This window comes from Rhinolophus ferrumequinum, chromosome 10 (assembly GCF_004115265.2).
Source record: "Rhinolophus ferrumequinum isolate MPI-CBG mRhiFer1 chromosome 10, mRhiFer1_v1.p, whole genome shotgun sequence".
Classification (NCBI taxonomy): Eukaryota; Metazoa; Chordata; class Mammalia; order Chiroptera; family Rhinolophidae; genus Rhinolophus; species Rhinolophus ferrumequinum.
This window is the reverse complement of record NC_046293.1, coordinates 88,231,263-88,248,950: the sequence shown is the minus strand read 5'-3', so window position 1 is coordinate 88,248,950 and position 17,688 is coordinate 88,231,263. Positions and strand designations below refer to the sequence as shown.

General features: G+C 50.8%; 1 protein-coding gene across 6 annotated transcripts in view; it reads right to left on the bottom strand.

Annotated features, from left to right (window-relative positions):
- Positions 1 to 17,688, bottom strand: part of IQSEC3 (IQ motif and Sec7 domain ArfGEF 3) — a 100,543-nt gene that overhangs the window by 13,478 nt on the left and 69,377 nt on the right. For all 6 annotated transcript variants that reach the window (XR_004424146.1, XR_004424145.1, XR_004424147.1 and 3 more), the window contains 4 exons: positions 7,449 to 7,571; positions 6,771 to 6,937; positions 2,289 to 2,428; positions 1,020 to 1,145 (listed from right to left, as the gene is read on the bottom strand). Coding sequence is in view for 3 of the 6 variants with exons in the window: in XM_033117365.1 (XP_032973256.1) it covers positions 1,020 to 1,145; positions 2,289 to 2,428; positions 6,771 to 6,937; positions 7,449 to 7,571 (556 nt within the window). In the remaining 3 variants the exon portion in view is untranslated. The remainder of the gene's footprint in view (positions 1 to 1,019; positions 1,146 to 2,288; positions 2,429 to 6,770; positions 6,938 to 7,448; positions 7,572 to 17,688) is intronic.

Genomic DNA, 17,688 nt, shown 5'->3' with positions numbered 1-17,688 from the left:
AGGCCCCTCGGCGGCGGCCGGAAGCCAGGGTCAGGTCTGAAGCGTGGCAGACAGGCCTGATTTGCACTCTAGAAGGCTCACTCCTGGCTCTGCGGAAGATGGCCCTTAGTGTGGGCTCGATAGATTTGGGATAATTTTAGAGGTGGTGCCAATATGACTCATGGATAGAGAGGGTGTGGGGTACAAGGGAAAGACAGAAACCAGATCCTGTTCACCACTGTTTCCCAGGACTTAGAACATTGCCTGGCACACAGTGCATACTCATTAAACACGTGTGGAATGGATTCAAGAGCAAAGGAGCACCACACAGATGTGCTACATGCACGCACGCACACACGCCCCTCCCCCCCAGTATCCTCCCAGCCTGGGGACAGCGCGTGCTCTGCTCAGGCCCACGTACCCCCTTCCCCAGCTGCGGGACATGAAGTGCCTCCCTGGGCCCTCCCTGCCCCATGTTCCGATGTCATGGGAGGACGATCTGGGGTCTACCCTGTTTCCCTGAAAGTAAGACCTAGCCAGACAATCAACTGTAATGAATCTTTTGGAGCAAAAATTAATATAAGACCCAGTATTATATTATATTATATTATATTAGACCCGGTATTATATATATATTATATTATTATGTTATATTATATTATATTAAAGACCCGGTCTTATAGTAAAGTAAGACCAGGTCTTATATTAATTTTTGCTCTAAAAAATACTTTAGAGCTGACTGTCTGGCTAGGTCTTATTTTCGGGGAAACACGGTAGTTCATTTCCACCATGACTGTGGAACCATGGACAGATCACTTAACCTCTCTGTGCCTCAGTTTCATAACTTATTAAGTAAGAATGATCCTCTCTGCCTGAGCTGCCTCACGCCCCATGATGTGAAAGTGCCGTGAAAAAGGTAAATCATCCACTAAGTATACAGCATTCGGTGTGAAATCTGGGAGGGCCCCTCCCCGTCCCTTTTCGGGGTGCCTGCTAAGGCTGAGCAGGGCAGCAGGCACCCCCATGGCCAGCCCGCTCACCACCAGCAGGTCGTTGAAGAGGAACACCTCCCTCTGGTGTGCGGCCTGCTTCTGCAGTTTGTTCACGTCCGTCACCTCAAAGAGCCGGCTGCAGCAGACCAGGCGACGATGGGGCACTGACAACACCTGGACAGAGACATGTGCTCAGCAGGAAGTGCCCCAGAGCTCACGCCGGCCGCCCCGCCCCACAGCACCCATTTCCCAGAAGAGCAGGTAGCTGCCCTTCTCAGGACCTGAACTTGACCCTAAACCTCCTCTCTCCTCATTGGCGCTCTGGCCCCTTCATCATGCTTGTCAGGGAGCAAGGCTGGGGAGAAGGGCTCATTATGCTGGAGTAAATGAGGAGATAAAGGGATGGGAGATGGTTGATAAGCACTTTCAGACACTTCACGTCCAGTCACTGTCAATCTGTTTCCCTCCAAGACCTTCTTGAGGGCAACCCACATCCCAGGCACGGCCTGCAGGATGTCACCCCGACCCCTTTCTCCATGACACACCTAAACACAAGTATGCAAGAAGGAGGGGAGCACAGGAACACCTCAAATCTGCTCCAGGGTGTAAAACAATCTACTCCAGTGGTGTCTGCAAACCAGACAGACACCTCAGCAATTCAAGCTCTGGGCAGAAAAGGGCCTTCCCTGTGCAGGCTGGGCTGACCAGCCAGTGCACGGCCTCAGGTGAGGTCCCCAAACTGTCCCTGTGTCAGCAACCCAGGGAGGAGGAAATGGAGACAGAGCTTCATAAAGAGCTTCTGCCGGCGTACAGGTAGAGTAGTACACTGTAGAGAATGATCACCTTAAAATGCACTGCAATCTTGAACATACTGCCTGCAACACAGGCAATACTAAGGGTGCCCTAATGGTTTGAGACGCCACAGTCTGAGCCCACTTTAACCCACTTCCTGTCTTCTATTCAGGAGGACCATCCAGGAATGCCCAGTATGCATCCCGCACTAAATAAACCTCCCCATCTGGCCAGATGCTGCAACCCTGACATCTCACCTCAGTCTCTCCTGCTGCGGTATCTGGGAGCAAGAGGCAATGAGGAAAGCAGGCAAGGGGAAAAAACAGGGTGCGGTGCCCGACACAAAGTAGGAACTCAATAACTATTAAGTGCACAGGTAATGGAAAAATGTTTTTGAAAGGCAAGGAGGACAATGGGAGATGTCAGGAAAAGAGAAATGAAAGGAGGTGGGATATGGGGGTGCTTAGCAGCCACAGGAGAGGAAGTGACACCCAGAGTGAGTATTGTTCTGCAGTGGGCACTTACTGTCTTCATGCCGACGATGGACTTCTCCACCTTGGTGACATACGTGACGTGGTCCTCATTGGACTTGAGCTCCTTCTGCTGTATCCTTTCATAGATACCTACCACCAGCTCCCTAGGGATGTCAGCGCCATCATCCACACCTAGAGTGTGGGAAGGGAGGTGGGGAGGTGGAGGAAGGAGGTGTTAGAGGCCTGGAGCCAGAAAGGGGAAGCTCCCTCTCAGACTGATGGTCCTAAAGAGTGGCCTCGATTTTGCCCTATCCCTGTTCCAAAGCCTTCAATGGCTGGCTCCCCATATCCATTAAATTACGGGCAAACTCCTTAGCCAGACACAAGACCTACTATAATATGGCCCCATCACACATTTCTAGCCTCATCTCCTGCTGTTCCATAACCAGCACCTCCACTCCCACCTCCCAGGCCTTTTTCCTCATCTCCAAATACAGCCTCCATGTTCCTGCTGCAGGCCTGTGCTTCTTCAGATCGCTAGCCCTCCATTTAGTGGTCTAACCTCCCATCCCCCACCCCACCATGAGAGCATCTTGAAGTCCAATATTCTCTCTTGTTCTCTTTCGGATCTGCCCCTTCTCAGGCCCCTCCAGTAGGGAGCATGGTGCTCAGTGATTGGTTGTTGAATGGCTGACAAGAGTCTCCCTCACTGGGAGCATGGGGGTGTAGATGTGGAGTAAAGAGGAGCCGGGCTGTCCTCTGTGGCAATGCAGGTAAGGAGACCCTCTACCCATCTCCTACTTCATAGTAAGGACAAAACTCTGGTAACAAAAATTACTAGCAGGAAATATACCAACACGAAAACAAATTTCTTTGGAAGCAGAAACAGAGGTCATTAAAATTTTCTACTTTTTCTAAATCTTTTTTTAATGACTATAAGCTTTGATAAGAGGGGAAAAATGAAAAATAAAACAACTTTGGCAAATGTCCTCAAAGGAGTTTTCCTAACGACTGAGAGGACATTCACCTTTTATAAGCAACCCTGTTTCTTCCACATCTATACTTGGTTCTTAAAGGTGGGGAAATGAGTGATGCAGCACCCCTGGGGGCCTTAAAGAAATCAGGCTGGGGGCAAAAAAAAGCAGGGATCAAGACTGAATATTCAGAGGCTCCCAGGTAAAGATGGCAGGTCGCATACCTGCTCTTTCTGAATATCCTGGTAAAAAGGAGTTTTTAAAAGAAACTACACCCACAAAGACAAAGAGAACAGGGGAAGAGGCAATGGCACCATGGGGCCTGGAAAGTGGATGAACGAGTGGATGATTAACAAAGCTGAGAAAGTAGACGGTGAAACCAACAGAGAGGCTGAAGCCACTCAAGCCACCAGAGAACCACCAAAGGGCTTTGGAATGGGAATCACTTAAAGTGGAGGTGAAGGTGGGCTAGAAACAAGAAAATAGGTTGAAAAGCAGTCTAGAAAGCATTGAAATCTCTCTATCCCTTCTTCCATTCCAGTAGAACATTGAGGGTTTATCCTCTGGAAGGGATGAACCAGGAATTCTGGGCTGGGACCCCCAAGCCCAGCCAAAGGTGGGAGTCTGGGCTGCAAATTGAGAGATGGAGCTATGTCTATGCATTAAGAGACCCCCCCCCCCAACCCTGTTTACCCACAAAGATCTCAGAATGTTGGCAGCCAGACTTATATCCTCTGGGCAACAGATTGGACATTTGTCTTCTGGGAATCAACCAGCACAAGAGAAAATATCTAAAGATATTGTAGTAGGGGGTCCCTCAATGAAACAGCTCAACTAAACCACCCTTTGAGAAAGCCTACCTGTCAAGAAGTCCTATCCATACTCAGAGTTTTAAATCAGCTGTGTAGTGGCTCACTCTGAAACGTGAATGAACAACCAAGTTTGAGCAACTACATATGAAAAATCTATAACATAAAAGAGAAAGAAGTATGGAAAAACAGAAAAAAGAAACCAGAAGAAATAGAGGCAAGCAGAAAAAGCTAAAACAAACAAATGAAAACACATTAATATCTTCAGAGATGTATAAGATATTGCATCTACAAAACAAGAGTAAAATGCTATAAAAGAAGAACATTTCGAGAACAAAAGAAGAATTACTGAAAATGAAAACTATGACAACAGAAATGAAAAACTTAGTAGGAGACTTGAATGATAAAGCTGAGGGACATCTTCAAGAAAGTCAACAAGAAGACAAAGATGGCAGATATAAAACAATAAAAATTAGAGGATCAAACTAGGAGATCTAACATCTGAATAATAGGAGTTTCAGAAAGAGACTACAGAGAAAATGGAGGGGGAAAAATGAACAAATACAATATTTAGAAAACTTTCCTTGTGTTTTTAGACTCAAGGACCTACCCAGTGCCAAGCACTATAGATGAGAAAAGAACCATAGCAAGGCACATCATCACAAAAATTCAGAACACAAAGGACAAGAGAAGAATCTATAAATTTTCAGAGAGAGTAAGAAAAAAATAATAGCAAAAGGTCGGGAACTGGAATGACAGAGCATTCTTGAGCATTGTCAGCTAAAAGACAATGCCTTCACAGTTCTGAGTTGAATGTCTCCAATCTAGACTTCTGTTTCCAGCCAAACTCCCAATCAAGAGTGATGACAGAAAAAGATACATTTAAACACACAAGGTTTCAAAACATTTGCCTCCAGTGTACCTTTTTTCTGGGAAAAGGAAGTCTACAGTTTCTCTCTTAAAGAGGAAGCTATGAAATCTAAGAAACAGGAATCTAACAGGAGCAAGGTGAAGGAGCGCCCCGGATGACGGTGGAGGGAGATACCAGGATGACAGCTGTGCATCTGTCCGGATCAGAGCAGAACTAGAGACAGCTCCAAGAAGATGAACTCACGGAATCCCTCCTGGGGCTCGATGTGTTGAGAGGAACTTGACACAGAGTGGAGAGTTTGCAGATGAATTAATGGCGGGTACATAGAGCTAAGCAGATGGACAAAGAACACAAGTATTCATTCCAAGGAAAATAGAAATAGAAAAGATCTATCATCATTGTATACTTTAAGATTCAGCTTTGGATTGTGTTTACCTAGTCTTAAAAACATAAACACTGAGGTCACAGAAACGGTGTTAGACTGAGAATGGGGCTGCGACACACTTTTAGTGGGGATGGGGGGGAAGGTGGCTGAGAGTTAAACCCTTATATTCCATAAGGGGAATTGCTGTGGTGTGAATGTTTGTGTCCCTGCCAAATTCATATGTTGAAATCCTAATGCCCAAAGGTGCTGGTATTAGGAGGTAGGGCTTGTAGAAGGTGTTTAAGTCATAAAGGTGGAGTTCTCATGAATGGGATTAGTGCATTTACGAAAGAGGCCCCACAGAGTTCCCCACTTTCCACCATGAGGGCACAGCAAGAAGGTGTTAGCGAGAACCAAGAAGCAGGCTCTCACCAGACACCAAATCTGCCTTGCTCTTGAACTTGCAGCCTCCAAAATTGTGAGAAACGTGTGTCTATTGTTTTATAAGTTACCCAGGCTGTGGTATTTTGTTATAGCAGCCCGAACAGAGTAAGACAGAAATTAATAGAGATAATACTTCAAATTTTTTAAAGGAACAAGTAACAGTGTATGAAAGAAACTCAAGATGGGCACAACTAAGCAATGGTGATGGAAGCCCGGAAGAGTTGTTACTGCCAGGGCAGGGGTATCGAATGGGACAGAACATGAGTGAATGTCCTGAGGTGACGGACATGATCTATATCCAGGCCTGGGTGTGATTACACAGGTGCATACGAATATAAACATTCATCAAGCTCTCCGATGTATACACCGTATGTATATATACAGCATGTATTTTTGTACCAATAAAAAAAAGGAATAGGAAAAAGAAGAAACAGAAGCATGTTATTTAGTCATATAGAGGAAACACAATAAAGAGAAAAAAAAGTTGAAAGTGGTTGCCTCTGAGAGAGGAAAGTGGTGAGAAGGGCAGGAACCAATCTTTTTGTAGTAAGCCTTGTAGAATTACTTGACTTCATTAAATTACGTTCATGCATAACTTTCATTTTTAAAGTGCTAAAAAAGAAAAAAAAATGAGCGCACATCACACGCTGACAGTTTTCTTTGGTCCCTGCCAGGTGGTGCACCATATTAGTTAGACCAGGACTTGGCTGGGAGATGCCCAGTTATCTGCAAGGCTGACTTACATGGACGCAAGACCTAAGAGCTCCCATGACTTGTGGAGTGGGAAGGGCTGGTACCACGTAGGCAGCAGCTTGGGAGCCAGGGGCCTACAGGTCAGCCGGTGGGGGACGTTCCATGGAGGCTGAGGGCATTGCCTAAGGGCCCTTGCCGCTTGATGCAGGGCCGTGGCAGTGGCTCCTGGAAACCCCCCAGATGCCTGGCGTGCAAGCAACTTTCCCAGGCCGCTATGCATGACCAGTGCTGTTGGCCGCTGGGCTGACAATCTACGATTGGGCTCAGACAGAAGTCACTGAACAGACCGGGCCGTGCCCTCCTGCCCCCACCTCCTCACCTCGCAGGTTTCGGATGAAGTCCTCCAGCATCATCTTCCGGTCAGGCTTAATATTGGGGCTGTACATGTCAGTGTTGAGGAGGATGATGGCGAAGGCCAGGATGAAGATGGTGTCGGGGTTGTGGAACTGTTGTACCACCTCGGGGTTGCACATGCAGTAGCGCTGGCTGTGGGTGCACAGAGCGGAGGCTGAGGCCCCTCCCACCCTCCCAGTTCCCGCAATGGGGGTAGTGGGGGGAGGTGTCCCTGCTCTCTGCAGGATGTAGGTCCAGGGAGGTTCCCCTCGCACCCTGATCTGCCCGCAGCCTGGTCCTCTTCCTCACTGAGGGGACAGGGCAGGTGTCACACACCCACGGAACCCCTACAGCACCAGCCTTGCACAGATGCTCCATAAAAATCTACTCGTTGGTGGGGATAAGTGAGATGCATGCAGACCACCTAAGGGCCCAGTACTGCTCCAGCCTGGAGAGCTCGAGGGGTCCTGTCCCTTTGCTTTCCTTTCCTCCTTTCTATGCAGCCCAGCCCCCCCTCCCGCCTCCCCAGGAGGGCTCCTCCCAGCCCCTGACAGAGCCTCCAGCATCTGTGTTCCCCAGGCCCAACAGCAGCTCTGCCTCCCCCATGCCCTAGGTATGTGTTTGGAGGGGTGTTTGAAGGAAGGGGTTCAGCAGGGGGTCCTACCTGAAGGCCTCTATGAGCCGCTCCACCTTCTGGGCTTCCCCCTGTACGCGGATGTGCGCCTGGAACTTGCGCAGGGCTTCATCCAGCTCCATGCTGGAGAAATCCATCTCGTCCACCACACAGCTGAGGGTGGTGGAGGAGGGTCAGGAGAGGCCGGCCCCTAAGCTTCTCCCAACTCACCAGGGCTGAGAGCAAGGGGCAACCGACGCTGGGTGAAGGCCCCACCCTGCTGGGCTGGGGCCGGGACTTTTAGTCCTTGGGACCACCTAGGAGGGGACTGCATCCCCCCACCCCAGGCCTTACTCACCCCCCAGGGGTCTCCCTTTAACAACCTAAGAGACCATTTCTCACACCTCTCCTCTAACACAAAGGCCGTGAGGCAGATGGCTGATGTCTCCGTAAGAACCCAGGCCCAGAGAGGCTGGCTGGTAGCCCAAGTCCACAGAGCTGGGAGGAGGCTGAACTTCCAAAGCCCAGTTCTTTCTTCCAGCCTCAGAGCCTCTCAGAGTCAAGCAAAGATTTAAGATGTGCATAAATACAACTTACTCTTCTGTCCTTTCAAAGACCTGTTAGGAGCCTGCAGGTTTCCCTAGCTTCCCTTTCCTGCTCCAATTCTGGGGTCTAGGACGGCCTCCCGCACAGCCCTCCCGGTTCTGCTATAGATTCTCAGGTCCTGCATTCGCAGCCAAGGATCCCCAGCTCTCAGGGGAAGCTGTGGCCATGGAGAGGAAATGACAAATCAGCTTAACATAGGAGGGGACAGTGTGAAAAACACTGCCAGATTCTGGGCCTGGGCCAACCACTGAATCACTTGTGACTGCCTCACTTGAGCTTGGAGCCTCATTTTCCTTTTCTGAGAAGGAAGGAGGTCAGAGTCCTGCTCTCCGAGTCTCTTCTGCCCCTGAAATGCCACCTGTAACCCTGGAGAGTTTGCCTCTGAATGTCCCCTTTCAGTGTGTGAGGGGAGGAGGAAGTGGGGGGCACATACCAGTCACCCTCACCGGGCAGCCTCACTCATCTGGCTTGCCCTGCTCCTGGGGGCCCCCCTTCCACCGGGTCTGGGGCCAGGACCCTTCCAGCCCCCACCTCATCCTGTCTTACCCTACGTTGAGATGACTGTTCCCCAGGATTGTGAGGAAGGCAGGAATGTAGGCCCGGCAAAGCCGCAGACCTAATTCTCCCTGAGAACTGCAGAAGCTCACACGTGCCAACAAGGCTGTCAGGGCTGATTCCTTCCTTTCTGCACCCATGCTCTATTCCAATCTCCTCTCTCCTGGTCATTTCAGACCCAGCCTCTCACTGCCATATGGGGTAGAGCAGCCCCCTCTCCACTCCTACAGCTCCTGGAGACTCTGCCACAGCATGATGACCCCCAGGCAGCACTGGCCTGTTCACTGCCAGCCCACGGAAGGCACAGCCCAGCCTGTGGCTCAGGGCCCAGCACACCAAGGGACTCAGGAAACATTTGCTGAGTGGCTGCCTGAGCAGAGGGGTGAGCCCTGAGCAGGCCCCACTTCTGCCATCATGCCAGCTCCTGTGCAGAGATCTCAACTCAACCCTGGCTCTGTTCGCAATTTTTAGGAGAAAGCAAGGGGAGACGCCCACATGGTGGTGGTCTTGGGCCTGGTCTTCTGCCTCCCCCGCTCCTTTCGGGGAGACCAAAGGGCAGAGAGCATCACTGAGAACTCCTAGAGAGGGAAGGGCTGGAAGGGGCTCTGCTTCCCCTACTCCCCAAGGCAGGGAGGGTGAGCATCGTCAGGCTGGGATCCTGGCCTGGGCTTGGTCACACCCAGCCTTCTCTCAGGATGAGACAGTGAGTGGGTGAGTGGCCTGGCCTGGAGGGCAGCAAGAATGTAGCCCAAGCATGAGAACTGGCAATGTCAGTGTCTGAGCATTTGAGACGGACAGCTGGGTCGTAGGGCCCCAGGTCCAGCCTGATTTCTTGGCAGTTCCTATCACCTTCTCCCTGAGCCCCTCCCCAGTGGCACCTGAGCTCTGAGAGCAGCATCTCGGGGCCCACACCTGCATGTCCCTGTCGGAGGCGTTATGCGTCCAGCACGGCTGAGCCACACAGGGACACTGTCCGTCTGGAGGAGTAAACCAGTACAGTCATTCAGGAGCCGGGGAGACAGGAGAGGGAGGGAGGGGACAGAGACACGCAGACAGTGAGAGACACAGGACACAGAGAGTCACGTGAGAGAGACAGAGAAAACAAGGAGAGACAAAAAGAGGGAAAGAGAGGTAAGAAGGCAAAGACAAGAAGAGAGAGAGAGACCGACAAAAGTGGGGTGGGGCGGGGGGTGAGGAGAGAAACAAGGAGGAGGAGAAGAACAACACGAAGACGAAGATGACAGGCAATGAGGGAGGACAACCCCAAAGACTGGGCTGGGTGCGCCTGGGCATGGAGACACATCGCAGCCTCTCACCCCAGGGTCTCCCACCCTGACTCCTGCAAGGCCAACGGGGAGGGCAATGGACCCCAGTCTGGCCAACCCTGACCAAGAGGCCTGCCTCCCTCGTGGACCCCAGAGTGGCTCCTGGGTCCTGTGGTCTGGCGTCCAGCTGCCCCCCCAGGAGTTGCCCCTATTGGTCTGTCTAACTACTCCCTCCTGGCCCCCACCCTCTTCCTGCAGGTCCTGGAGGTCCTGGCACCCTGCGCCCCTCACCGGCGTCCCTCCCAGAGCCTCTGTGCATGTACCCTCTGCCCCAGTGCTCTAGACCAGGCCTCGCTCCACGATGAGGGGGTGGGAGCCCGGAGGCCCGGGCAGTGTGGGGAGACGACAGGAGGAGGCGGTGCAGCAGCTGGGCGAGGGGGGATCTGCTCAGCCAAGCACGATGGCCTACTTTCCAGCCTTTCACTCAGGTGACATGCAGCCCGCTCACTCGCTCATCGGGCTGCGGATAAAAGCTCCAGTAATGAGCCCAGAGCCTGAGAGTCGAGGACTGGGACGAAAGATGCAGCCAGGTGGAAATGCCAACCCACACGCAGGACGGGGAGAGCTGAAGAAGTCAGTCATGACCACGGGATTGGGGAGGGCTTCAGGGGAGGACACCTGGGCCGTGGGGCAGGAAAGTCTACTTCTCACATCTGTGTGGACCCCACGGAAGAGGTGCAAGAAAGCTTGTTAAAATGTGGACCCCCAAGCCCCACCCCAGATCTCCCGACTAGAATACCTGGAGGCGAGGCCCGGAAGTCAGCATTCTTCACAAGCTCTCGAGGTGATGCTTAAAACTTGAAAACCAATAGCTGAGCTGAGTGCAAGGGCAGGAGGGGATCAGCCCACATGGAGGCTTTTTAAATGTGACTCCAGCAACTCATGAGCCACCTGGGCAGCAGCTTATGGGGACACATGTGTCTCCGTCAGCTCTCAAGGGCTGCTTTTGTGGTGGAGGTGGTGAGGGACGGATGGATGGAGGTACAGACAGTGCAGTCCCTCACCCCCTCGCCCCCCCACACACAATTTCATGGCTTCCTCCCTGCAAATGCCACCTTGGGGCAGCAATGTGTGATGGGCAGCTGACATCCTGGGGTTCTCAGATCCTACAGGAATAAAATCTCACTGTTTTCTGCAGAACCCCCAGATGGAACGGAAGAAACGGTGCTGAATGGTGGAAAGGCACTAGTACCCCTGGGAGACAAATCTCTTCCTCTCTGTAGAGTTGGGGTGGGGCCAGGTGACCCCCAGGACTTCCCTGACCTCGACAGTCTCTGACAAGGGCCCTGAAGCAGAGAAGGCCTGCAGTCAGTCTCTAAAGGCTCTTAGATGGCTTCTCAGATGGCAAGAGACCAAGCATGATTCCTGGCTGGCTTCGGAACACAGCTCACGATGACTGCTTTCCCCACGCCTCCCAGAGAACCATCATGTGCCTTCCTGGAGGGGCCTGTGCCTGCTGGGGCAGGTGGCGGGGCCGAGGCTATGTTCTCTAAGAAGCCTGCTCTGGTGGGACCGCACCTCAGGGGTCTCCATCATCCTGGACTCACCTACAATCAGTGCCGCCTCCCCACAGCACGATTGTTTTCTACCCCTTACATATAAACTTAGGCCTACACCTTGACCTCTTCTATCTCTCCTCTCCTCTCACCCTTGCCCATTGCTTCTCTTACTTTGCAGTATCTAGCAGCACTTAAAATCTCCCCATCCTTCTTTGCTACCCTGGAATCTTTGTGGGGAGCAGATTGCCGACAGTTTTCCAAATCCATCCAGAGGCCTCCGCTCAAGACAACCAACAACCATTTCTCCTTTTTGATTATCTTGAAGGTGAGAAAACATCACATGTTTCTCGGTGGTATTTTCTGGTGTGTAATCTCCCCATTTTACAGAAGGCAAAACTGAGACCACAAAGGGGCTCCCTCCATGTTCCCACAACTAGGAAGAGCAGGTTTTCAGCTTCCTGCTTGTGAGGCCTCTGCCCCACTCTGGGCCCTCTCCACTTCACTGTGTGTGTGGGGCTCTAACACCAGTGGGGGAAGCTCCTTCTGCACTCTCATTGCCTGATATTGTTCTTAGTGCCTCAATAAGCGTGCAGTGACTTGATCTTCTCAATCCTGTGTGATATTAACCATTATCATGTTATTTTTAAATTACATATGAGGAAACTGAAGCTCACAAGAGAGCTCCCCCTGCAGGGCGACTGCATACATCACATTCCTTGGGGGAATCACAGCTCCGCTCTCTGTGCCTGGTGCTAACATGTCTCTCCCTGGGATGGGAGAGACATGTTAGCACCTTACCCAGATGCCTGATGGGAGTCTGTTAGGGTCCAAGGGGGGACAAGTGGACACAATCATACAGCCGTTTCACTGTCAGCAGTCCGTATGAGGCCGTGTGGCTACCCTGCAGTTTCAGAGCTGGCCTGGGCACACCGAGTCCACAGCAGGGGACCAAACCCCTGACCTCCTACCTCCCCCTTTCTGGCCTGCCTGCCTGTCCTTCCTTCCTTCCCCCCCAGCCTCCCTTCTTTCTTTCCAACAAACATGAATTGAACGCCTCCTGTGTGCAAGACTTATGCTCAGGACCTGGTATAAGTGTAAACAACAAAACACCGACCCTGTCCTGATGAGAGAGATAAACATTAAACACAGGGTTAAAAATAATTATTTCATTTTCATTGTGACGAGTCCTATGTAGGCAAAGGACAGGGTTCCATGAGAGGACAAAGATTTTACATTGATGTGTTTAGAAAGGCCTCTTTGGGGATGTGACATTTGAGCTGAAAGATGAGTAGGGGCTGACCAAGGGAAGAGTTGGGGTGGGGGAGAGCTTTCAGGCCCGGTGGAGGAGGGGGGGAGCATATGCCAAGGTCCTGTGGTAGGAAAGAACTTTCAAGGACCCAGAAAGGGTCAATGAGGCTGCAACGCAGAGAGTAAAGGGGGAGAATGGAGAATGGCGGGCTGTGGGGCGAAGCAGGTGGGCAGGGGCTAGACCATTCAGAGCTCTGTGAGTTTGTCCTGAACACAGTGGGAGACAATAGAAAGGTTCGCTCAGAGGACTGATATGATCCAGTTTGTTTTAAGAAGGCACCTCTGGCTGTTGGGGAGAGAGTGGATGGAAAAAGGAGGGCAGGAAACAAGAATGGAGCAGGGCCCAGTTAGGATGCTACTGCAGAGGTCCAAGTTAGAGAGGACGGGCCCGGGCTACAGTGGCAGCCGCGGAGACACACCGAACAGACAATCTGAGCTACATCTCGGGGGAAGCAAAGATGGGACTGGGTGATGGAGGGGACGTGGGAAGTGAGTCTCCGAGCTCTGACCTGGGCACCTGGGGGCCTGGTGCTCGTTTATTAAGATGAGACAATATGGAGTGGACACAGATGCTGGAGGAGAGAAAGAGACTTCAGTTTTGGACACACTGAGTGTGAGATGTCCTTTCATATAGTATCAATTTTTCCCTCTCTACTCAATTATTCTCATTAGCACCTAAATTCTTGTCATTTCTATTTTTCAAACTAAAACCCTGCTTTGACCCTTCTTTGCTTTCTAGTAACTACCTCTTTTCTCTGTTCCTCTTTATAGCCAAACTTCTAGAAGGCATAGCATGCTGTCTCTACTTTCTCAATCCCAATCACTTTTCAACCCACTCCAGCCAAGTATCTACTCCCAGCATGTCATTAACACTTCTCTTGTCAAGGTCACCACTGGCCACCATGTTGCCAAGTCCAAGGGCACCAGCTTCTGTCCTCATCCCACCAGCTTCTTGGCAGCATGAACACGGTTAATCACTCCCTTCTTGAAACACTCCTCTCTCTTGCTTCCATCGCACCATCTTCCCCTAGGTTACTTTTTCTTCTCTGGAGGTGCCCCTCCGCCATCATGGGTCTCCTTCTCTTCTTCCTCCTCTACTTGACCTCTAACTTAGGGCTGGCCACTAGGCCCCCTTCTCCCTCTTAACAACTTTTCTCTAGGTGGCCTCACCCATTCCAGTGGCTCTAAAGTCTGACTGCATGCTGACAACTCGTGCGTGTATTTCTTGCGATGAGTTCACCCTTATTAATTTATTATAAGTCACTAACTAGTTAATTTTCTTTTTGGTTGAGCTGTACTGTTTATAAAAGACAATACTAAGCGATGGTGTGGCTGAGTGTGGAGTGCTCATGTAAACTATTGTTCGATTGGAACGTAACCAGCCCTTCTGGGTTCTGCCTGCTGAATTCATCTGGGCGCTCCAGTCTGAACGTGGGTCCTGGGCAATATTCACACGAACACAGGTTGTGCTAGCATCTCTGGCAGAGAAGTCAGGTTGCATATAGTTTATGCTTTACCTGGTATTTAATATTTTAACTTGTCCTCAGTAAATACTTGACACTGTCTGGTTTGAGAAATTCTTCAGATTAAATGTCCCCAAACCCAGCATCTGTCTCCCCCACAAAACTGAAAATATATGCATGTTGTTTATTTAGTATAATTTGCGCAAGTTACTGTACTGGGCCTGAAACACAAACATATTCACATGCAAAGACTGAGTGTTCTGAATTCTCAGCAGCTCAGGGGGTCCACTGTGAACTGGCCCCCTGTTCTCCTCCCCGCAGGGTCACCAGGCGCTGCGGCTTCTCCATGCCCCTGGGTTCCACGGACTCTACCCTCCCTGGGGCCACTGCTGAGATTTAGCGCATCATTTCTCTACGATGTGATTACAGTAGCCTCCTCTCCAGCCTCACTGCCTCCAAATCATCCTCTAGAACAATCCTTCTAAGACACCCACCCATTTGGTCCTGTCACTCACTCCTCTGCTTATATTCTTTCCAGAGCTTCCCACATCCCTTGTAGGAACTCGAATTCCTCGGCAAAGTGAGCCAGGCCCTATGAGCCTCCCAGCTTCTCCTGTGCCTTCGGCATACTGCTTCCCCGCCTGCAGTCTCCCTAACACACCTCCACACCTTTGTATATGTTGTCCTTTCTTCTTACCCCCCAACCCCAACCTTATAGGTCTCTGCTGAGTTACCAGTCTTTCCAGGAGTCTTCCTCGACCTCCACTGAACCCTGGGCATGCGTTCTGTGTACCATGGCGGTTGTCTCACGTGTCCTAACGTTTACAGGTCTGTCTTCCCGTGAGGCTATGTACTCCCTCAGGGAGAGGCAGTTCTTTTAATCTCTGCATCCCTGGTGCATATATGAATTCAATAAACATCTGTAGGATGCATGAATGAGTGAGAGACCAGCTGAGTGAATGAATGAAACCTTAAGCAATGTGGTCAGTGGGGGAAGGAGCCCAGTGGCCTGCGCCTTTGGAAGCTCTCTGCTCGGCAGCCCTGGATTGCAGGGCCTGCCTGCCTGTTCTTCAGGATCACCTGGCACTGACCCCGAGAGCTGGACAAGCTGCTGGGGAAATAGCCCTGGGGATTCCAGACCTCGAGCAGGCAGGATGGAGTGCACATGCTTCTTCTTCCTTCAGCGGCATGTGCAAGTGAGCAGTGATGAGATCTGGGCAAACGGGCTGATTAGACAGTTGCCAGCCCAGCATGTCTGGACCTGCCTCAGCAGGTGCCGCCGATGGGTGAGTGAGTCATCAATGGTGTGGTGTGGCTTCTGCTCAGGCTTCCCGCTTTGCTGTGGGTGTCTGCAGGGGCTGCAGCAAGTGCCTCACTAGGGCGGGGAACACATCACACAGGCGTTCCCTGCATCTGTATAAACAGGTACAATGTTGCATAAAATGGCTTAGCACTGATCTGTACTTGGAATCGGTTTGTGCCACAGGGAAATCAAAATGATCTGTGATCAAAATGAATTTCGTCATCTCAACTTTTCTTTCTTTCTTTCACTCTTTCTTTCTCTTTCTCTTTCTCTCTCTCTTTCTTTCTTATAGCAAGACAGTGTCTAGCAGAGCTAAAACTAGGTAATGATAGCTGCAGGGATTTCTAATTGGCCAGAAGGGACAGCGGAGATCTAGAAGCTGCAGGCCAAGGTCAGAAGAGGTATGGGCGTAGCAGACGTGGGACTTGTTTCCGGGCAAAGACTGAGCCCAGGTTTCAGGATGAGGGTGGAAAATGAAACTGCCCACTGCTGCGGAATGTAGAAACCCTGGTTTTATTTCTGCAGTTCTTGGCTCATACAATTCAATTAAAAATATCCCCATCCGCCAGAGTTATTTTTGTTAGTTGGAACTCATATGGTGCCCAACAAAGGTCAAGGCTTTCTGGAAAAGTGCAATATGGCTAAGAGACGAGAGCAGAAGGAAGCTGACGCAGTAGGGGCTGGCAGTTCCTGGTGATGACGAGGAGAAAGGAAATCTCGTTTGAGGGGGCCTCAGAAGGGATGCCTGCCAGTCATACCGTGAGGGTGAAAAAACCAAGAGAACTAAGTTTAAACCACCCAAACACATTAGAAGTCAACGTGGATGCCTGAGATGACTTTCCTTTTGCTGGACCTTGTGGCATCCCTACTTGCCCGTGGATCTCAAACTTGAGCAGCCATCAGAGTCTCCTGGCAGGTTTATGAACACACAAAACGCTGCCCCCGGAGTGTCTGATTTAGTGGGTTTGGGTTGGAGTCTGAGAATTGATATTGCTAACAAGTTTCCAGGTGCTGCTGCTGTTCTGTGGACCACTTTTAGAGAACCACTGCTTTATGTCAGCAGCAGTGGGCGGAATGAGGAGTCAGGCCTTTGGTGTCAGACGCCCTTGGGTTTGAATCTTGTTTCTAGCATTTAGCTGTGTGTGTGTGTGTGTGTGTGTGTGTGTGTGTGTGTGTGTGTGTGTGGTGGGTGGTTGGGGATGGGGGAAGAGCACTGGAGAGGTAAGAGGGCTAGGCCATAAAACCCCAAGACATCATTTCAGAAGAGACCCTCTCCTTCCAGTCCACTGCGTAGAGGCAGCGTCAAGTTTTCAGGTCAGTGGAAATAACCCCAAGTCCCTTCTGCCCTGGGCCTCTTCCCACCTTCCTCCAGACCCCAAAGCCAGCTTTCTTCTTCCTGTGGAATTCCCCAAGAGTAAGGTAACTGTTCTGGGGTTACACATGGCCCAACGGGCAGGATGTTCGCAAATAATTTCCTCCTAGTGATGAAAGGCCAGAGCTTTCCAGCCCGTTGAGCTTGAAAATCTGCCTGCATTTCTGAATGTCCTCTAAGAACAAATCTGCTACACTCTGGCCAACACATTTCTATGGAAATGAAATAACGAAAGCTGACTAAAATGCCAAACTCTCATATCCACCAAAGAATGGAGTAGACACAGAGAGAAGGAACACCTAGGAAACTTTCTCCTGGCAGCTCAACCCAAAAGCTGCCTTTTGTGCATTTCTGTGGATATGACAAATACCAATGCACTCCATGTAAAAATCCATACTGGAAAAGATCACCCAGGCCAGGAAAGAGACCGCTCACAGCCAGCATGGAACAGTTCCCCATCCACTGGTTTTCACACCTGCTGAAGCAAACATTTCAGAAAGGAAATAGAGCAGAGCCAAATTCCCCAGCCATGTGAAAATCGAGAAGGAGAAGCTTCCAGCGCCCAACGACCCTAATCCTGGCTGTGTCCAGCTCCTGGGCCAGGCTGGCCACTGTCCTTCTCTCCTCAGCACCAAGAAGACTTCCTGAGAGCACAGCCAGTCCCCAAACAGCTCCCTTCCTTCCCCAGAAGCCCAGAAGTTCTCATTTCCTGGGGAGTAGACTCAATCTCAAACCTGACCTGAACAGTCTAAGGTTTCCCTGTGTTGTGGGCAGGGAGGGGTGGTGGTGTATCTAATGCCTTGTGATTTCAAGGAGGGAAGATAATAATAGAAATAGCTAACAGTTTTAAAGAACTTCCG